At 37.3% G+C, this 23,349-nt stretch overlaps 1 protein-coding gene across 1 annotated transcript in view; it reads left to right on the top strand.

Moving 5' to 3' along the window:
• The window catches only part of LOC136038574 (targeting protein for Xklp2-like), a 75,995-nt gene extending 58,542 nt beyond the window's left edge, over nt 1-17,453 (top strand). Inside the window, exons 11-12 of the mRNA XM_065721753.1 lie at nt 6,322-6,540; nt 16,116-17,453. Coding sequence (XP_065577825.1) covers nt 6,322-6,540; nt 16,116-16,307 — 411 coding nt within the window. The 3' untranslated portion in view covers nt 16,308-17,453. The remainder of the gene's footprint in view (nt 1-6,321; nt 6,541-16,115) is intronic.
• Nucleotides 17,454-23,349: the final 5,896 nt, after the last annotated feature.

Genomic DNA, 23,349 nt, shown 5'->3' with positions numbered 1-23,349 from the left:
ACAAAAATTTTGAGATAGCCATTTTATTAAAAATAGCTCAAATATCAGATAACAAAACTCTGAAGTTGACACTATCCCCCCCCCCAGAGCCCGGGGGCAGCTGTTGTAAGTTATACCCCGGGGGCATATAGTTTTTTTTTAATGGAAGTGCTGACCGTGTAAACTTAGTCCCCCCACCTTTTTTTCGGCAAAAGCATCTGACAAATTTTTGAGATAGCTATTTTATTAAAAATAGCTCAAATATCAGATAACAAAACTCTGAAGTTGACACTACCCCCCCCCCCCCAGAGCCCGGGGGCAGGTGTTGTAAGTTATACCCCGAGGGCATATAGGTTTTTTTAATGGAAGTGCTGACCGTGTAAACTTCAGGGGGGGGGGCTTATTTGATTGGAAAGTGAAAGTTCTAGTTCCTTTCTTAAAAGTCAAAAGTGATCAGAGAGCATCAATCCCCCCACCCAATCTTTACCCCCAAATACACCCGATCACAATTTTGAAATAGCCATTTTGTTCAAAACAGTCAAACAACCAGATAACAAAACTTTGGCATCAACATGCCCTCCCCTCCCTCTCCGCAGCCCCGGGGAAGGGTTGTAACTTCTGCCCCAGGTGTATATAAGGTTTTTATAGAAGTGGTTGTATAAGCTTCGGGGGACTCAATTGGTTAGGAATTGAAAATTATAATTCCCCTTTTAAGAGTCAAAAGTGATCAGATGGCAACAAGTTCCCTCCCTACCCCTTTTTTCCGCAAATGCATATTATAAAAAAATTAGATAGTCATTTTGTTCAAAATAGACCAAAAATCATATAACAAAGACTCTGGGGATTACACAACTCCCGAGAACCCGGGGGCAAGTATTGGAAATTATGCACCAGGGTCAAATAAGGTTTTTAATTGAAGGAGATGTCGTTTAAACTTCGGAGGGGCTCATTCAATTGGAATTAAAAAATTCTAGTTTTTGTTTTAAAAGTCAAAAGGGGCTGAAACCAACAGATAACAAAAACTCTGGGGTCGACACAACCTCCAGGAGTCCGGAGACAAGTGTTGTAAGTTATGTCATGAGGGCATATAAGGTTTTTGTGCAAGGGTTTTTCAAATAGTTCAAGGATCACATAAGAAAGACCCCCCACCCCCACTCAAAAAATATTTTAATACTATTTTGTTCCGAAACTTATGGAAGCCGACCCCTGTCCTTCAAGCGCCTGATACTCCTCCCCCGAAAAAACCTATCTACGATAAATCCTGGGAGCTGACCACTGTTCCTCCCTCCATGGCTCGACTTCCCTTCTGAAAAAATTATAAACATAATTTACGATATTTTATCCTAAAAATATGGGAGCTTACCCCCGGCCCTCCCTCCATGGATCAGTCTCCCCCTGCAAAATTTATTAACGATTTATTATCCAAAAATTCAGGGAGCTGACCCTGGTCCTCCCTCCATGACCCTATCCCCCCACTCAAAGAAATAAGTTATCAACGGTATTGATAACCGTTGAACGGTATGATAACCCTCCATTGAATGACCCCCCCCATTAAAAAAGACTTATTGATGACGTTTTATTCCAAAAATTGGGGGAACTCACCACTGGCCCTTAATGGCCAGATTACACCCCTCCCCCTCCAAAAAAAGAAAAAATGATATATTATTCCAAAAATATGTAAAAAAAAAACGATACATTATTCCAAAAATATGGGAGCTGACTCCTGTCCTTCCTTCCTTGGCCTTCCCCTCCCAAAAAAACAAAAAACAAAACAGACAACTTATTAAAGATTTTTTATTCCAAAAATCATGGGAGCTGCCCCTGGTCTTCCCTCCATGAGCCCCCTCACCCTGCCGCTCCAAGAAAGAGTAACTTATTAACGATGTTTTATTGCAAAAATCATTGGAGCTGACCCTTGGCACTCCTCTATGGTTTGACCCCCCCCCCTAAAAAACAAAACTCATTAACGATATTTTATTCCAATAATCATGGGATCTTACCTCTGGCTCTCCCTTCATGGTCCGACCCCGAACCACCTTAAAAACATATTAATATTTTATTCTAAAATCATGGGAGCTGAGACCTAGCCTTCTCTCCATGCCCCCCCCCCCCAAAAAAAAAACCAGAAAAACAGAAAAACAAATTTATCAACGATATTTTATTCCAATAATCGCGGGATCAGATGCCTGGCCCGACCCCCCCCCCCCAAAAAAAAAAAAAACGACGACGACATTTTTTACAAATGTCATGGGAGCTGACCCCTGGCCCTTGTTCCATGGCCCAGTCCCCTCTCACCTAAAAAAACTAGTCAACGGTGTTTTATTCTAAAAATCATAGGACCTGACCCCTGGCCCTCCTTCCATGGCCGAATCCCCCTCCCCCACCACACACACAAAACTTGTTAACGATATTAACGGTATTTTATTTCAAATAAAATGGGAATTCAATTTAACTATATTAGCTCTTTCCAAAATTTCTCAAAACATCTATAGTTTTCACTACAAGCAAGAGTTTGGCTACTGCCCTTTTTCCTAACAGTAAAAGCATAAAGTGTACTCTGCATTTGGCGTTTCACTAAAGCGTTCAAATAATTTCTTTTGTACTTGTAATAACATTGAAAACAAGAGCCAAGAGTTCATATGGCACTTTTGACGAGGTCAGAAGAGCCAAGAGCTTCTTCCCACTGAGTTTCTTTACGATCTCTCCACTCTTAAGTGTTTTCCAAGATTTCCAGTTTCCTCCTCCAGCTCCTCCAATGTCACCGGATGTTGTCAGGATTTAAAATAAGAGCTCTGAGACACGAGGTCCTTCTAAATATTAAATTTCATTAAGATACAATCACCCATTAGTAAGTTAAAAATACTTTATTTTTTCTAATTTTCCCGAATTACCGAATTAGGTGGCCCCCCAACTCTCCCAAAGAGAGTAGATCTGGTCCAGTTATGTCAATACTGTATCTAGGACATGTGATTATTTTTCCCACCAAGTTTCATCCCGATCTCTCCACTCTAAGCATTTTCCAAGATTTCTGGTCGCCCTCCCCCCCCCAAATCGTCCCAATGACACTGGACTCGACTGGGATTTAAAGTAAGAGGTTTGAGTTCGAGGTCCTTCTAAATATCAAATTTTATTAGGATCCGATCACTCATTCGTAAGTTTAAAATACCTCATTTATTCTATTTTTTCTGGATTACCCCCCCCCCCCAACTCCCCCAAAGAGAGCGGATCGGTTCCGGTTATCAATCACGTATCTAGGACTTGTGTTAATTTTTGCAACCAAGTTTCATCCCGATCCCTCCACTCTAAGTGTTTTCCAAGATTTTAGGTTTCCCTTCCAACTCCCCCCCCCCCCAATGTCACCGGGTCCGGTCGGGATTGAAAATGTGAACTCTGAGACACGATATCCTTCTAAATATCAAATTTCATTGAGATCCGATCACCCGTTCGTAAGTTAAAAATATCTCATTTTTTCTAATTTTTCCGAATTAACCGTCCCTCTAATCCCCCCAGATGGTCAAATCGGCGAAACGACTATTTCTAGTTTAATCTGATTTGGTCCCTGATACACCTGCCAAATTTCATATAATGACGTCATATACAAAGCCTTTGACGTCATATACAAATCACCGACCATAACGATTGCCACTTCGTTGATAGTTGCGTATCAGTAGGCATCAATTCGATTGTTGTTTTGAGCAGAAGCACTAAATTATTATTTATGTGGAAAAGATGTTGCAACTGGGAAACGATAGTCCTTTCAACGTCGTTTTTTTTATCATCAGTATCACTTTCAAGTTGTTTGTTTGTTTTACCTTGACTTGTCTTTCGTCACTATGAAATACATATCGCCGAACCTTTTTTTTTCTAACTAAAATCTGGTAGGCATTCATGACCTTATCCAAGTCAAAATCCCAAACCCAATCATCATCGCTATCATTTTCAGTGTTGATACGTTTTGACTCTCGCTGTCCAGGTTGTTTCAGGTTGCTCTTGTGATTCCTCGGCACGCTTTCTTTCGGTGATTTCTCTTTGAGACGCAAGCCTGTTTTTACGCTGTTGTTGTTATTCCTCGGCATGTTTTCTTTTCATACTTTCTCTATTAGCCGCAAGCCTGTTTTCACGCTGTTCTTGTGATTCCTCGGCACGCTTTCTTTTCTTACTTTCTCTATTAGCCGCAAGCCTTTTGGCATTAGCTCTTTGAGCAGCTTCCTCGGCTGTTTCTTCTTAATGACGTCATATACAGTCGACAAATATGACGTCAGTCGACAAACAAACATGACATCAGTATACAAACAACTTATTTTTATATATATAGATAGGGAATTTTTCAAAAACTTGAAACTTTGGCAATAAAAAACGAACAAAAATAATACAAAAACTTTCCGAAAAAAAGCGTTCAAAGAAAAGTAATGGCCATGTTAAACTTAAGATCAGGAGAAATAGAAACCTACGATAAACGACCAGAAATCTCTACTAAATAATAAATAAAACCAAAAAGACGAACAAAAATTAAACAAAAAATCATAGAAAAAAACATATTACGGTTATTAATATAAATGAATAAATAAATCTTAAAACCAGTAAAGCTTAATTTGAATATGTAAATCAAGCTTAAAACGAAAAAAATGTTTTGCTATTGAGGCATAAATGATTCCAATAACGAACAGAAATTAAATAAACAATCATAGCTAACAAACACAAAGAGGTACTAACATAAATGAATAAATAAATCTTAAAACGAGTACAACTTAAATTGAATATGCAAATCAAGCTGAGACCACTCAAACAAAAACCACTACAAGAAGAGTCTGGGTATTGCCATCTTCTCTCACTCTAAAAGTCTAACACCTGCTGTGTCACTGGCGCTTTACTGAAAACGAATTATTCTAAAAATATTTTCTTTTGACCCTACTACAACATTGAAAATAAACATAAAAATTACAGTAAAATTAAGTTTTAAGTTTAAGTTGATGAGCTTTCAGCAGTTAATATCATTACATATCAAATATTCAGTTTAATTTTATTAGTTCTTTCCAAGGCTGTTCAAGACAAATACAGTTTCACTGCAAACAAGAGTTTGGATACTGCCCCCTTCCCTAACTGTAAAAGTCTAAAGCCTACTGCGTCGTTGGCGCTTAACTGAAAATGAATTGTGTTACAAGTACCTTCTTTTCCAGTTATTGCAGCATTGAAAATGAAAATAAAAATTACCTTACCTTAGACCTTAGTTCCTCCAGCACCTCCTGAGGCACACAGGGCGTCGGTGAATAGCCTCCAATCTTCCCTCACGTGCACTGCTGCATTTATGTCTTCACACTCTGGAATGAGACTCGTCTTTTGTCAGGTTCATACGTCCTACGGAGCGTGTTCTTTGGTCTCCCTCCGCGACGGGTGACTTCCGGTTGCCAGTAGAGGAGCATTTTTGAAAGTCTGTGATCTGGCATACGGAGGATGTGTCCAAGGTCGTGCGCATACGGAGGATCTACTATGTCGTCCAACGGTTATAATATATGGCTGGCCTGTGTGGGTATGGATCTCGTCGTTGCTGACACGGTCTCTCCAACTGATTCTAAGAATTTGGTAAAGACAGTTATTCTCGAAGGTGGCAAGGCGCTTCTCCTGTTCCGCAGTTAGCTTAAGGCATTCCGTAGTGTTACTCAGGACCGACAGTACATTGCTCTGGAACAACCTGAGTTTCCACTTCAGCGAGTATATGGTGGATTCCCAGACTAGTAGAAGAGTCTAAATGTGTTGGCCAATGCTATCCTGTTGCGTAATTCTTTTTCAGAGTCACCACTGGAAGCGACTGTACTTCCTAAGAACTTGAAGTCTGTAACCTGTTCGAGGTCCTGTCCTCCTAGTTGGATTCCCATGGGTGAACTACTGATTGGCATAGCTTTTGTCTTTGGAGTGTTGATGTGTAGTCCTAATTGTCCAACTTTCTCTGTGAGTTTTTTTCAGGAATTCCCGAAGCTTCTGCTTCTATGAGCCCAACGTTGTCGGTGCAGTTGACATCCTGAAGAAGTTTGCCTGCAATCCGGATTCCATGCTTATTTATCCGTCTAAATATGTAGTCTACGTCTGGGGCCTGCACCCCACGTTGAGAATCACGAGTCTAAATGATCCTCTTATGATTTGTTTTCTCTGAAAGACGCTTTAAGAAGAGGCTCAAAATAATGAAAAACAACAATAAAAAGACTCAGCAAGAGTTATAATAATAAAAAAAAAGTATGAAGGCAACCAAAATGTAATATATTACCATTCTTTTCATGCCATAATTTTAATTTATTGCTCATTGTCAATTCAAAGCTTGATTTTCTAAAGCCTCAAATTTTATTTTAGCAAGAAGAAGAGGAAAATCGTTTAAAAAAGGAGGCAACGTTTCATGCCCGACCCCCTGTTGTGCTCAAAAAGGAACAATTTAAGCCAGAGCCGGCACAAAAGCCACCCACTGAATTTGTTGTATTTAACCTGCATTCAGACACGAGAGCTAAACAAAGAGAGGAGTTTGATGAATTTGTGAAACAAAAGGAAGCGGAACTGGAGGCGCAAAGAAGACAGGTGAGTAATAGGCTTCTTACCTGTACATCACTTTAATTACCTTAAAGCATATGCATTACCAACTCTTGAGGTCTTTCCCTGAAAAAAGTTTTGGCCTAGAAATACGTATTTTCAGGCTTTTTACCACCTGCCTTCCCCCTCCCATACTTTTTTTTAAATCCTAGTAAGATGGACGCACTTTTTTGTTGCGTAATTGCTAAAAGGAAAACAAAAATCGTCGAATAAAATAAATAAGAAACTTGCGCACAAAAAAGACGAATGATTGATGGGCTTCTTACCTGCAATAATCTTTTTTAAATGAAAAAAATTTTGACCATATTTTTGGGGGGATCTTACCCCTAAAGTAGGTTTTTGTGTATAGATTTTCCTTTGCCCCAGGAACTTACGGGTGGAAGTTTCAAGCCGTTTGAAAAAAAATTAATATACATCATTAATTAATATGATTTGTATTTTTGAGTAAACTTCTACAGCTTTCGAACCTACCCCTCTGCACGCTTTTTGGTAGTATAAGGGGTTACACCTAAAACACTTTTACTATATCACAAGAAAGTAGTAGCGGGGGTAAAAAGACTTTCTTCTCTGGAGGCTTCAGAAGGTGTTAATTAATATAAATTGTATTTTGAGTAAACTTCTACAGCTTTCGAACCTACACCTCTGCTACCCCTCTGCACGCTTTTTGGTAGTATAAGGGGTTACACCTAAAACACCTTTACTATATCACAAGAAAGTAGAAGTCTACTTTCTCCTTCGACGACAAATTGAAAAACTAGTGGCCTAAAATTACCTTTTTAGGTAATTTACCTAATTTACCTTTTACTTTTTTAGGTAATTTACCTTTTTAGGTAATACTAATTTACCTTTTAGGTAATCCAAAAATTTGGATTGGACATTGCCTTTTTCACATTTTTGAAATTTTGTGCCTTTATTTGAGAGCTTTGCTCCTCGGTAAATAAGAGCATATTAAACCGTTTTTGGTCACCATAGTCCTGCCTAATATAACCTATATTTTGCATTTCGACGCCATGACTAAACAAAGATAAGACTGATCAGTCCTTAATATATAGCAAGGGAAAATTAAGTGCAATGATGGTAAATAATTCACAAGTTTTATATTTGAAAACCTGTGAATCGTCCCTCTTGAGATTCCTAAAAATACGTTGCACGATGTATGTCAGAAGATTACAATTTTTTGCTTCCAAATATCCAGTTTGCCCTTTCTATTTTTGGTCTGTGGCCTTGAAAGGAAATTTAATGCCCTGCCTGTTGAATATTTTCTGTTGACGAACTCCCGCTTTTGATTAATAAGGGGGCCTCAGGGTCAATTCTTGAAAGAAAGAAAGTGGGAACTGAGGCACAAATAAGACAAGTGAGTACCTCTACTAATCGACAGGGAGAGTACCTCTTCCGGCCTGAATAATACCCCTCCCCTCTCAGTCCAGGAAAAAAAATCGTAGCCTGAAATGTACTTTCCACTTTTCCAGTACTAGGCGTTAGAGTTTGTGATTGTTTACAGGAAGTGCTAAGGTTCTGCATTGAATAGTTTGACTCAGTCCTACCTTCAATAGTTTGATGCTACCTTATAATAACAACCCTCAACTGAACTTTGGAGTCAACTTCTATGTGGGATTTACTGACCCGGCAGTTTGCTTAAGAAAGTGGGGGAGAGATGGAATTCAAGCCCTGTCGATGATGTTGACCACGTTGTAGGATGGGTTAGAAAGCTACCGGTTTGAAAGCATAGATCGGAGAAAAGCCGCTGTGAGTTTTGTAGTGCGTCTCTTGCTACTCATCCTTGGGATTCTCTGTAAGACACACGCGTTGAAAAAGAAGGCTCGTTTCAGAAGGCTTGAGAGATCTAGAGAGAGACGAATTCAGAAGGCTTGGGGAGATCTCGAGAGAGACGAATTTGCCAGATAGGATGTGGAGAACACTGGACTGTTCTTTGAAGCTACCGCCATGCAATAATTATTATTTCGGATCGAGTGTATGAGATGGCTGAGTATGAAAAAAGCAGTTTAAGCATCCTATTTGGTTTTCTGAATCTTAATGAAGTGTATTAGATAAGAAATTCAAATTTTTGATGGATAATGGATTTCCCTTCCTAAATGATCCATTGCCTAAAAGATTGTTTTTAACCAGTAAAAAATGGCTTTAACGAAACTACTTTAAGACTTTAAAATTGTTATGCATCGAAGTTTTCCTCAACGCCTCCCTCGAAATTTCTAGGGTTGGAGATCTAGGAATTCTTGGAATTCTAGGTTTTGGAGAATTTTCGTATTTGCTCGCATACTATCTGAAGGGCTTCCTATACCATCGGCGATACATAATATTTACTATATTTTTTTTAAATTATTTACCGGTTTTCAGCTCTGTTTCTGTTCACCACTATCTAGTCTTCTAGAGATTTTCAAGAATTCTATCAAAAAATTGCACCAAAAAGGCGTTTCTGGTGTTAATTGGCCTTTGGGTTAAGTTTTGACAGAAGGTAGCAATTTTTTTCATGCGAAAACGACCAAGCGATGTCGCTATATGAGCTTCGAATGGTTTGTCTGATCTGAATTTGGATTCAGCGATTTGCAAAATCACGAAATCCAAGTAGTACTTCAAGGCCATGTGTCTCAGCCTAATTCTCTGGGCGATACTATTGTGCCCCAGGGTTTGTATTAAGACCGACACTATTTCTGATTAATATAAATGATTTTCCTAATTGTTTGTCCCATATGAATATCCTAATAATTTACGGTTATGTTCGTAGATGACACAGTGCTATCCAGTGAAGCTAAAGTCCTTTCATTGTTGATTGATATTTAGTGACTGAAATGAATTCCGTTATCCGGTAGTTTTCTCGTTATTGTCCGTAATTGCTTTGTAAAGTCCCAAATTAGTCTAAGACAGAATTTAGGGTTTCTGGGAGACTTAAGCAAGGAAATGTTAAATTTGGAACTGACGAGCTAGATATTTCCGGATAGAATCAGAAGGATTAATATATAGGCTGTAAATATTTGCGATTGATTCATGATGAGCTTTTTACCTTTTCGTTGTCATTCTGATCACCTGCGTCTATAACCAGCCCCAAAATTAGGTTATTTTAATAAAACAGGTTTTCCATTTTCCAGTTATTAAAATTCTTTATCTTTCATAGATAGAATCATATTTAAGATATTGTCCTATTTGTTACTTAAATACATTCATTTAAACCTCTCAGATAATACAAAATAAACTAGAAAAATCGTTAGTATTTCCTTTTCTCGCTCTACACGACTTGAAAGTCTTTCAGAAATAGAAACTCTCGTCTTATAACCTTAGCCAACTTAAGGATTTGCAGTCATCACTTTGACATTATGATATTCAGTCTCAAGTGAGTTATTTCTATGATCCGCATATTCTTGGCCCCTCCCTCTCTAGCTCAATCGCTTCTATTTGGGACCGTCTCTGAACATATAGACTTTCTTGTCCTTTTCATACCCTAATTTGTCATGTTTGATTCTTTTCTTTGTTTTATTTATTTTATTTGTGTCACTTTTGTCACATTTGTGTCACGCGGATTATAAAATTTATTTAGATAATGACTAGCCTTTGATTTGAGCTTAGCTCTCTTTTCACTCGATTTGAATATTTTTGTTTGTTTATTTTGTAAATATTGAATTTTGATTCTGTAAAGAGTGTTTCTATGAAAGAATTGCTAGAAAGCTTCTTGGAAAAAACACTGCTTTGAATGCCTTTCAAAGAAAGGACTTTCAAATCTCCGATAACTTGAAGGACTTTATTGAAAGTGAGAAAAAAGCCTGTGCAGCTGAGAAACTTGCTACATCCATGAATCAATTAGTCACTCTACCGGCCAAGCCTTCCTATGCAGTTATTCTCAAGAAGCCCCCCTTCGACCTTAAAAAGCCTGACTCCCGGAAAGCTTATCTGGAGCATGCATGTGGAGAAGCTAGTCGGAATATAATCGAGCTTCGTCCCAGTAGAGACGCCTGGAAAGTAGTCACAAAGGTTAAAAGTGGTGCCGAATGTATTATATCACGCATAACCGGGAATAACCCTGAAGTCGAGCCTAAACTCCAATGTCCCTCCTTTTTCGGTATTATCCGTTATTTTCCTGAAGACCTGAACGAAAATAGCCTATGTGTCCTGATTGCCAACTGTTTGAAAGCAACTCAAATCCGAAACATCCGTTCGTTTAATCTTCTTTTTGAGTCGAAAGAGGGCCTCGAGTCTTCTATTCGCTTTCCGCCCATCATAGGGTACGAAAGAATCCCCATTAGTATATTCCAACGCTTGCCACCCCAATGCTTCTCTTGGCAGTCATATGGTCATTTTGCGTCTGCGTGCTCAGGTACTCGAAAATGTTCCAGGTGTGGTGAGGCTGGCCACTCCACAACCAAAGATAATCCTTGTACCAAGGCACTTAAGTGTGCTCTTTGCAACTCCTCCGACCACCCATGTTACAGTTTTAAATGTCCTGTCGCTCAGTCTCTTTTAAAGAAGTCCAATGCCTGAAGAAACCCTAAAAATTGTATCATGGAACATCAATGGGAAAGTTCTACCGAAACATCACCTACTGTCTGAACTTTGCTTGCTGTTTGACGTGGTGGGTCTCCAGGAACACTTCTTGTCAAGCGATAGTCGTCAACTGTTGGAGTTCACGTCTTCTCATAATCTGTTTTTCCACCATGCTAAGTCCACTCGCGGTAGGCCTTCAGGTGGTTTAGCCCTGATGATACGGAAAGAGCTACTTGGTAATCTAGTTGCTTAGTCTGACAGTTTCCTTGCGGTTGAAGTTTCGAATGTGGTCATATTCGTAGTTTATTTTCCTACTAACTACCGTAATAATGTATCTGAGAGGAATTTCTCTCTCACGTGTACATCTATTGCCAAGCTAGTATCAAAATATGAAGATGAAGGCCTAAGTTGTCTCCTGTTTGGTGACTTTAACTGTGAACTGTCTAACCCTGAAAACAATAGATCTCATATCTTACTCCATGCTTGTCCAAGTCTCACCTATGTTGGAAATTTTTTACGTTTTAGTACATCCATCAATCTGGCTCCGTGTCTCAGTTGGACTGTTTCTATTGTTCTTCTATGGTTAAACCCACCTCTAATACTACGGTTCTTCTTGATTACTCCATATCCGACCACATGCCGATTTGTAATTCTTTTCAAATAAAGCCCTTGCCGCAAACTTCACCCACAAATTCGATTCCTACCAGAGTTCATGTAACTACATACTGTCGAAGATCCGAATTCCTTTCGCACTTCTCTGTTGTCCGAACATGACAGTAGACTCAGAAAAAACCATCCTACTAAACATCTACTGTTCTGAGATAACGCATGCTATCTATAAAGCTGAGAAAACTTCAGTTCCGGTCCGCAAAATTCGCCACGGCACGGAAGTGTGTAACTGGTGGAATAATCCTAATCTCCTGGCCGCATGTGATTCAGCAAAATTCTGGCTACAATTATGGGCAGATTGCGGGAAGCTGCGCTCCGGAGTAGTCAACGCTGTTCGTATTTACACGAAACGTAAATTTTCCAACGCCATCGCACAGTATAAGGCTAACGAAATTGCCCGTACCAGCGAGATTGTCGATAAGTAACCTCCTGCTTTATGGCGTCTTCGAGCTAAGAACAAATCTTCCAATGGCCCACCCTGCATGCCAGAAAAAGACTGGTGCGACTACTTCAGAGACTAATTTTCAGCGCCTAATTCCTACCTAGACAACACCTAGACAACCATCGATAAGGAGCTTCAGTTTGCAATTAAGGATATTGGTGTCCTGGTCACTCCGTCCTTGATGTGTTCCAAAATTGTTAAGTAAAAAAAAAAGAAATCTAAGGGCATCGATGGTATATCTGGTACCCATTTAAGCTTTGCCAGCAATCTTCTCCTAGAGCACCTTTCTCTGCTATTTCAAATGATTTTCGTTACTGGCATCGTTCCAGACAGCTTTGGTGTTGGATTGGTCCATCCTATTCTCAAAAAAGGCAAACCAGCTGACCAGTGCGCTTCATATCGTCCGATCACTGTTTCAACTACTTTTTGTAAGCTATTTGAATCCCTTATTTTTGATGAAATTGCACTTCGATGCACTACTCCGGACGACCAGTTCGGGTCCAAAAAGCACTCGGGACGGGAACACGTTCACAGCGTTCTTGCAAATCTTCTTATTGATGCAGATAAAAATGGTGATCTTCTCGTCTTTGGAGCGCTTGATGTTAGTAGAGCCTTCGATTCTGGCATCCATGGCCATATCCTGCTCAAAGCCCTTCAGCTAGGTGTTTCCTCTTGCATCATTTCCCCTGTTTACAGTATGTACAACAAGCTCTCGGCTGTTATCCTGATCCCCTCTCCGTCCGGCACTTTTTCTTCTAAAGAAATGCTGAGTGTCAAGAAAGGCGTACGTCAAGGTGGCAAAACTTCACCATCACTGTTTAATAACGCTATCATCGAAGCACAACAAGTAATAAAGCCGTCGTGCTTTTTCCGTGGGATTAATCTTTCGCTGCTGATGACATTCTTCATGTTTCTCGTTCGATATCTTTATTTCAACAAAATTCCGACTCACTTGCAGCGGCATACAAGCAGATCGGACTTTCCGTCAACGAATCTAAAACAGAACTTCTTTTCTTCAATGGTTCAAAAAATGAGCTTTCAATTAACATCTCCGTTAAAATTGGCGACACTCTGATTAAGCCTTGTGATTCCGTACGTATCTTGGCCTTCCTATTTCTTCTACATCGAAGGACACACGCTCAGCACTGACAAACCACATCTGTTCCCGTCTACGAGCGGCTTATGGATTACTTGTTGCCAATAAGTATCGTTTCAATCGTCCTCTCCTTGCCCAGCTATACAATGCTTTTACTACCCCCCATCTGCTTGCTCTGGTTCCCTTCTGGAAAATATTCACAGCTACCGAAAAGAAAACCATTTGCACCGCATTCTACAGATATGCTAAGTTTCTCCTGCGTCTCCCTTTGTGGCATAGCAATGGCGACATCTCTAGGAAATATAAGGTCACCAACCCTTCCATGGCCATAGAGAGAAGAATCTCCAAATTCAGTACCAATGTTTTAAGAGCCAACCACCCCTGGACTAGTGTTATTTTATAATATTTGTAGTGAAAGTGTATTTAAATTTTTGTGCTTTTTTTATATATACTCCGTCTTTTCCGTTTTTGACGGGTAATAAATTAATAATAATAATAATACGTTCTGTTGAAATTATACATTCTTTAGTTCAAGCAAAATTTTGCTGACTAAAAAACAAAAAACATAATGAAACTTTGGACTGAAGTAGAAGTGGACCGATTATTAGCACACATGAATATTTGTTAACGAGCTGAGGACTTTCCAAAAGTGGTCCACTTGGATCTATATGAAAGTATTTTATATGACGACTTACCGAAGTGGCCCATTTTGGCAGTAAGATCCGAAATCTCCTCTGCCACCAACTACTCGGTCGACAAGGCATTGTATCTATTGAGAGATTGAGAATAGGCTGATGCCGTTCCGGCTCCAGGGACTCCAATAATTCGCCTAAATGAATGAGACTCCTGTCACCTTTGCTTGGGCGTCAGTTATTCTAACTAAACTTAAGGAATTGATTCCATATCATCATTTTCTTTGGAAGATTTAGAAACTGGTTGCCGAAGGAGAAATTGTATCCTGTTAGAATCTAACTCTACAAAAAAGGATAAAGAACATTTATTTAATGCGACCTATCGTTTATTATTAGGTTAATTATTCAGCTGTTGTTTGGTGCACCAATCAGATGGCTCCGATCGTGTGCACCTATCATATGATGGGATAAATTTGTAGAATTTGTATAGAAAACCCTAAAACCCCACAGCCAGCAAAATTACCGCCCCCACCCCCCTACCAAACTGAATAAACCAGAGTGTGTTAGTGGCATTCTCCCAAAAACTATTCAGATTCGGATATGCACTTTATAACTTTTTTTGAGTACTCCATCATTAATTACAAAACCGGTTAGGAAATGTATAGAAAATAGTTAAGTAGACTCCAGTCAGCAGTTTGAATTTTCTTCCTTCCATATGGGGGTTCCTACATCATTGCTCAAGAAGCTAATACGCAACATTTTGGGGGATTACTGAAAAAATGTCTATTTTAGTGCGCATGATTTGTACTATTTTTACGGAGCCGAGTTTTCTTTTTAATCTTTTTTCTTCAAAAAAATTTAGGGAATCTATGATGATGTGTTTTGTTCCTTGGTATAGAGAAGGTCACAAGAGAAGGTCCTGAAGGGTTATTGGCAAATTTCTATTTTAACTTTTCTGTTTTTGTTTTTATCTTTTCTGTATTCTCTATTTCTGAAAAAGTGAAAATTGAAATGAAAAACCGAGCGAATTTTAAAACAGTAAAATTGCCACAAATAGCTGGATCGCTTCTTCTTTAAACTGCCAAAGGGCTAGGGTGTCATTTGCGCTTTACTGTAAACAAAATGTGGATTAAACAGTTATTCTTTTTTTTCTTGTAACATCAAAAATCGAAAATACTCGAACCTCTAGGAACAATGATTTCTATAAATAATGCAATTTTGAACACTTTATCGAGTTTCATTCTCATCGACAATATCAGCAACACACTTTTTTATTTATGTTCCTCTGTAATTTATGGCAAATCAAGGGAATCAAGGGGCTGATCAAAACCAATGCGAAATCAAGGGAATCAAAACCAAAAAGCAAATCAAGGGAATCAAGGGGCTGATCAAAACCAATGCGAAATCAAGGGAATCAAAACCAAAAAGCAAATCAAGGGAATCAAGGAGCTGATCAAAACCAATGCGAAATCAAGGGAATCAAAACCAAAAAGCAAATCAAGGGAATCAAGGGGCTGAAATCAAGGGGCTGAGTAAAACCAAGGGAAAAGAAAGTTATTTTTGGACATTCACTAGTGAATGTCAACTTTCATCATTCTGTGGACATTCACAGTAACATATGGGTGTAAAAGTCGAGTTTTAAATAATATTTAAATTTAAATTAATTTTTGACTGAAAACGGCAAATTTTATCGAGTAAAGGTACCAATCGTCCCCTCTATTTTAACTCTGGCTAAAAAGTGTTTTACGTTTTGACTTACGCATAAACATGAGGTTTTCGTTTTCTTTAAATACTATTTTTCAGATCAGAGAGACAAATTTTTCAGATTTGATCTGGAACAGAAGTTTACCATTTTTTGTCCTAAATGGATGACGTTGCTCTCGATTTGCTGCCAAAAAATGTACAATATAAAAAAGATGATTATTTAAGATAAGCAGATAAGCCTATCGGATAACAGACATACAAAAAAATGGCCGTATAATTCTTTGAGAGACCCGGCGAAAAATTGCTCCCCCCCCTCCCCTCTCCAATACAAAATTCGAAATCAACTTTACAATTAGCCGCAGTTGCTGCCAGAGCAAAATTTGTGTCAGAACTGAGCGTAATATTATTTCATTTTATTTTATTATGTGTATTAATTTAATTAAAATTTTTAATTTAATGCATTTAATTTGATTAATTATTTTAATTTAATTATTTTTCATTCTAAAAATTTATAATATTATTTTATCAGGCGGAGATAAGAAGAAGAGAAGAAGAACAGGAAGAAATTGCAAGACTGCGAAAACAAATGGTGACGAAAGCAAACCCAGTGCCCAACTATAAACCCTTCAAACTTAACAAAAGTGATAAGCCGCTGACCATTGGACAGTCACCCAACTTCAAGATTAAGCCACGATCAAGTAGCACAGACTCCCAAAATTAATGTTCATCCACAATATTAAGTATTTGTCTTTTCAGTTTCACTTTCAGTTGGAAATTCTTTACGTGTCCTTTATTATAGTAAAACTGATTTGTAGTATTTAATTGTCGACGTTATAAGAGTAGCGTAAATTTTCAGGATGAATGAACTTCGAGTCATATATCCGCCGGAAAAATAAATGTTAAATGAAATATTAAGAAGGAGGTAAGGGCAGGTTGGTGCTTACTTTAGCCCTATATGCGCAGTTATGACCGAGTGTGGGTCAAATGATATGTGACGATTAAAAGGAGTTTTGAAAGAAAGAGTTACCAAAACAGGGTATTTTTAAAAGGAAACACACGAAAAAGTATTTTTCAAAATATAGAAGAGAGGAATTAAAAAAAAAAAACTTTTTTGGGGAATAGTAATACTAGCCTAAGTCACTCGAATTCCTATTTTTATTAATAATAATAAAAAATAAATTTAAAAAAATAAAATAAATAAATTAAATTAACGTAAAAAAAATAAATTTTCACCTCCAATGAAAAACAACAACACTCATCAACCACTCTTCATCGTGTATTCCGCACCCAAAGATGTTGTTTCTTATATCCTCGAGTGCTTCCTTACAAATTATTATTGATAAACCGAAAACTTGGGTAGATTCCTATAAACTTTGAGCTACTGTATCTCAGATTTGCAGAGGCAATTATTGTGCAATAAGCATATCGTAATAAGATTTTTTTTTGGGGGGGGGGGAGACTAGATTATATAAATAGTCAAACAGTAGTAACTGTTTAGTTAAAAGAAAAAAAACTAAGTTGTGAACAAATAAACTTTGTGAACGTGAAAACGGGGGGTTTGCTAAAAACTCAATGTAAAAAGACCAGCTGAAATTCAGCCAATTCGAGTGAAAATTGACATTATTATTTTTTGACTTCAAGTGCTTACTTTATGAAATTTTGTTTCCGTTTTATAGCTTGATTTTAGTCAATGCCTAGAGGCCACTGTAGACAGATTAGGAAATACAATTCTGGGGAAAGCTCTGGCTATTTAAAACTTGACTTTTTTCCAGGAGATAATTTAAAATGTTCGGGGCCAATATGTTGGTTTTTTTTACTGTGCTGTATGTTCTTTTTATTGTATTATTAAATAAAAATTTTACTTAAACATTTACGGCCCAAATTGACAGGAAGTGTAATTTTACTCTAGAAGTTTATCCGCGTAGTACATTTAAGACATGAGCTTAATTTACTTTTGACATTTTTTGTGATCAAGCTTTGATTTACTGTTTACTTTTCAGTAAATATGACGCATTCTTTTAATTGTACTTCTTCATCTTCTTCCATCAAACTAAATAAAAAACATATATACCAACAGTACAACACAATCGTTCTGCAGCAACATACAACTTAAGTACTTTCCCTCGACTAAATGAAAAGTATGTTTTGATGAATTTGGTAAAAGAATAATCCTTTAAGGAGGTTTTTTTGTGCTCAGATTTTTTTTTATTTACTTTATAGCCTACTTTCTAGAGAGTTGACTACTTGTGAATTCTAGTATCAATTATATCTCAGATTTGTTTTTAATGATATCTGCCGTCCTATCCAATGAATCCAAATCCAGAACCTACGATAAAAATCAAAAAATAAACCTACGATAAAAATCAAAAATTAAATCAAAAAATGAACCTACGATAAAAATCAAAAATCAAAAAATCAATAAATAAGCTTACTTATGGTCCTCCTGGACCTATGATTGGTCCTCCTGGACCTATGATTGGTCCTCCTGGACCTATGATCCTAAGATTCACTCCTGGACCGGCTGTTTTTAATTTGTCTTCTAGAACGCTTGAGCCATTGGAAATTCAAACGTTAAAAAGGTCTGAAATTCTCTTTTCTTTTAAAACATGTTCCTGTGGCGGATTTAGTTTCCTTTCTAGAGCGTTCTTTCCACAAATTTTATACATCTGTTTCCTAGTCTTATTTAGGCTAGTCTTATTGCTACCCTTTACAATAATCAAAAAAAAGCTAATATGCCGCCAATATAAAACCAGATAATTTGAGTGACCTAAGAATTCTGTTTAATTTCTGCAAAGACCCATCCATTATTGTAACTAAAGCAGATAAAAGCAATTCTTTGGCTGTCATGGATACGACAGATTACGATACAAAAATTTATGCACGTCTAAATGACAAAACAACATATACAACTATAACCCACGATCATACTGATGAATTTGCTAACAAAATTATAAATGAATTAAAAGATCTAAAACAAAATGGTAAAATTACTCCACAATAATATAATGAATTTTTCCCTCGGGGCCGCTTTTGTCGAAAATTGTATGGTCAACAAAATTACATAAGCGAGGCATTCCTTTGAGGCCCAGCGTAGCTTGTACGAAAGTCCCCGCCTCCATTATTGGGAAATGGTTATGTATAGCTTTCAAACCTTTGCTTTTTCTCAAAAATCTTACATGTATAATACGGTAGATTTAGTTGAAAAATGTAAATATCTCAGAAATACAATTATCAGTAGTTTTGATATTGTTTCTATGTATATAAATATTGATGTAGCAGTATCTGAGCAATTATTAGAAAATAAAATAAACGGAAATTATCGCTTAATAGAAGTTTCAGTAGCAGGATTAGATTGCGATGTATTAATGACCTTGGTTAAGCTTTGTAACAAGTGTTCAGTATATTCCCAATTCCGTAATTCTTTTTACCATCGGATCAATGGCTTACCCATGGGTGTGCCTCTCTCTGGATTACTAGTGAATATTTATGTAGAGCATATTGAAAATTGGGCGTTAAATTCATATTTCTTGAAACATATCTTTTGTGGACGATACATGAATGACGTAATTTCGCTTTGAAATTATGGGGAAAATGAGCTTAGGGGTTTCTTAGATCACTTTAATACGAACGATAGGAATTTACAGTTTGCAATAGAAGTTCAAATTGCCAAAAAAATCTTATTCCTAGATATGATAATTATTCGTAGCTTATATAAACTCAATTTTACTATGTATAGAAAACCAACACAAAACAATAGATATTTACATTTGAAATCAAACCACCCCCACAAGTTAAAAGAGCTGCCGTAATCTCTCTCGTCGATCGTGCCCTATACATTTGTTCTGATTCCTACATCATAGCAGAACTAGACTTTATCAGGGACATACTTTTTGGAAATGGGTATCCTCTTTTATTTATCAATAGTACAATTAACCGTAGACTGAAAAGACACTCCCGTAAAATCAACAATAATTCACCACGTGAGAATTCCGATAAGCCCCAAAACATAATTCACCTCCAACATATCCCAAAAATCACTAGGAATCTTAAAAAAGTATACACATAAAATAATTTGTATATTTTATTTATCAATAATTTGAAAATCATAAATCTCCGAAATTCTGGTAAAGATAAAACTCCATTTACTCGCCAAAGAGGTGTCTATCAAATACCATGCAATTGTGGCAAATTCTATGCTGGGAGAACTCACCAGAATTTCGAGAAACGTCTGCACCAGCATAAGGATGATATCACCAACGCTCTAAATTCTAATATTGCTTCTGTTTCTTTTGATTCTGCTTTAAGCACCCATGTGTTTGAAAATCCTAGTCACAAAATATTTTTGAAGAATCCACCCTTATTAGCAATGACTTAGGCATAAAGCAAGTAGTTTGAGAAGCACTTGAAATCAGACTTAAGATTAAGAGTAATATTTCCTTAAATAAGGACTCGGGAGAATATTCACTAAATGCTCTATGCACAAATTTAATTAAAAACGATCTTACAAAATATTGTAAAAAAAACAATAGATATTAACACAGAACCTGTCACAAATAAACCTGCGAGATCAGCAGCCAAAAAAGCAAGATTAGCACTAAAAACGTGTTTTTAATCATTCTCTTTCATTGCATTAAATTGCTTCGTTTCATCACAATTTGTTTACCAGTCCTGGTTGAACTTCGCTGAAGTAAGGATGCTCGGATTGTTTTAAAAAAAAAATTCATTTAAGTTATATTGACTGTATCTTGTTTTAAGTTTTTCTTCTTACATATTTATCTCTTGTTGAGGACGGCCCTTGGACATAGGGCCGAAATATTCATTCTAGTTAGTTTCCCACTGTTTGTCGAAAATAATTCCTTATTGTTCTTCTTGTTTTTGGTGTTTGTGTTGGAAAGGCACTGTGGTCATCGTCGCTATTTAGTACAGAGTGAAATAATTAGTCATTGTATAATGTAATAATTAGTCAAATTATTCAATGTAGGGTTTTCAAAAATATTTTTCATTTCTTAAAGTAATTGATATAAAAAAAAAACTAGGAAGTAATTGGATGAAAAAAGTCAAACTCAGAAGTTTTATGAAAATCATGAGCGTAATAATTCGTTGCAAAAAAAACACCAGCCCAAAAAGCCTTTTCTATTGGTGGGCCGGATTCACATTCCAAGTCGAGCTAATTCTTGTCTTCTTGCGAATACTTCCGGTCTAACACCTGGCTGCTTTCTGCCAGCCGCGAATAATTGAAATAAACGACGGATAGCTAAGCCGTGTCATTAACCGTTGCTGAGATATTGCAGATACGTCCTTCTGATAACCGAGATACACATAATATCTTTTGATTGAACTCAATGTCTTCCTCAACATTATCTGAAAGTTTCAACTTAATACCCGCTCGTGAGATATTGTACACACCATTTTAAAAAGATGGATGTACATTAGTATTTACAGTTGCAATTGCAGTAGCAGTAATAGCACTAATATTAGTTGTCACAGCCGCAAGCAGTAGCAGTTGTAGTCACGAGTTGTCACACTCGTCCCAAGTTTCCGCACTTGCAGTTATAAGTAGTTGCACTTGCAAGGAGTCATAGTCGCAAGTAGTCGTAGTAGCAGTCGAGTTGCATTCGCGATTGTAAATATTCGCGGTGGTAAGTTGTCGGGATCACAAATATTCTCATCTTAAGTAGCTATAGTCAAAGCTTCTTTGTTAGTCCTTGTCACAGTCACAAGTAATTGTATTTGCTAGTACTCGCAGTTTCAAATAGTTACAGTCACAAATAGTCGAAGTTATAAGTGGCCTCATTAGCAGATATAAATAGTCATAGTCGCAGTCATAAGTACATGTACTTGCAAGTGGGCCTAAGCAGTCATAGTCGCAGTTGCAGTCACTGTAGCAGTAGTAATAGTCTTGAAAGTATAAGGTTATTACACTTAGCTGTTCCTAACATATTGGAGATATGCCATTTTGATAACCTGGATGCACATAGTGGACACAGTATAGGTTTCAAGTAGAGGTAGTCGAAGTCGTAAGTCCAGGTAAGTTGTCAGAAGAACAAATTGCACTGTTAACACGGGAAGATGGATTGCAATTGAATTTGTAGAAAGGAAAAAGTTGCAGTTGAATATAGACCCACTATTATGTACTTATGTAAAGGCCAGGCTGCTATTCATGATAGTCATCTGGGGACATGAATTATGAAGGATCTCTGTCCTAAAAATGTTAGCAGCATTAGGGGCCCAGTTCACTTTGCCTGCAATGATAACAGTAAGGCCTTGTTTCAGTGATTCGGCCAAAGCATTTGCAAGATTATTACAGGCTATGCTTACCTTTTCCTCTGAGTTCAAGTCACAGCAATCAGTTGGCATGTATATAGAGAAAACAGCTATGTCAAGCAGTTGAACTTGAAAAAAGAAATCAGAAGACAAAACTGACCTTGGATGAAGTTTAACACTAACAAGCACAGCAACTCCTCCAGAAGTTCTTCCTTGCCCTCTAGACAGTGCAGGAACACTGATGATCCTAACCCAACCATCACATTGCAGCAGGAAGGTGAGATTGATTTCGTGCAAGAATTTCTTAATTTATTTGAAATTGTTTATTTGCAACCTTATGACATAAGACAAATGGATGATACGAAAATTATGCTATATAAATATATATAGATATATACAGATCTAGGCGTATTCCTCCCCCCCTCCATGGAAAAATGTCCCTCGGATAATTCCAGATGTTTATTAGAAGGGAAATTGAAAGTTACTTTTTTCTCTTAAAGTTGTAAATTGTTTGGTAGCTTTCCGCTGTTTTAGTTTTCTGCTTGAGAATTTGGATGTTGGATTGTAAGTAAAATTTTTGACAATATTTGATTATTTAGTCAAAATTTTCGATGACAAGTAGTTGCATAATTTTTGTTATATTTAGGCGGATGTTGAACTAAATCAAAACGAATTATGAGCATGTAGAGTTTCAAAAGGGTGGGTCAAAGTAATATCTCAAAAACGACTTAAATTATTAAGTTAGATATTCAAGGGTAAATTTTGGCAGATTGCGCAGAAGGTACTAAGTCTATGCTATTAATAATAATCTTATAGCTACTGTAATTAATGACTTGATGGTATTAAAGTGAAACTTTTAGGGGACGTTTAGGGGGATTTCAATAAACGAAAAAACTAAACGCATGTAGCTTTTCAAAAGAGCATATAAAAAATATAGGTATTGCCACCCTATGATAGCTTGCAATATCATTGAAACTTTTAAAGGAGCTAGGTAGGTCGAAAATTAAAAGTCCTCTTCCCCCTTTAAGAGTCAAAAGGGATTGGGAGGCAAGCAGCCTTCCTCCCAAGTCCATTCATTTTCCAAGCACATTCAATCAAAATTTGGAGACACCTATTTTGTTCAGCGTAATAAGATGGTCCAGTAATTAAACTACCTGTAAGGCTAAGAGCATCAGGATGAAAATTTCAAAGAAGTATATGAATATACAGGCTGTCTAAGGACATATCAGCAATGTCAGAGCAGATAAAAACGCACAAATATTAATCGCAAGGGAATTTCCCGCAGGAGGGGATTTCATCGTTGGGAATTTTCATTGGGGAGAAAATCTTTTGGGATAAGTTCTCAAAAATTCTTCGACATAATCCTTTTTATTTGTCTGTCTGTCTCTTTGGATGCAAAATTTTTCATTTAGAGGGAATACTACGATGGAAGGGGAAATTGTCAGCGAGAATCAAAATGTTTGGCAAGATCTTTCCGTGGAAAAAATGTTGGTAATGTC

Source organism: Artemia franciscana, chromosome 18, assembly GCF_032884065.1.
Source record: "Artemia franciscana chromosome 18, ASM3288406v1, whole genome shotgun sequence".
Taxonomy (NCBI): Eukaryota; Metazoa; Arthropoda; class Branchiopoda; order Anostraca; family Artemiidae; genus Artemia; species Artemia franciscana.
This window is presented reverse-complemented; position numbering and strand designations above follow the sequence as displayed.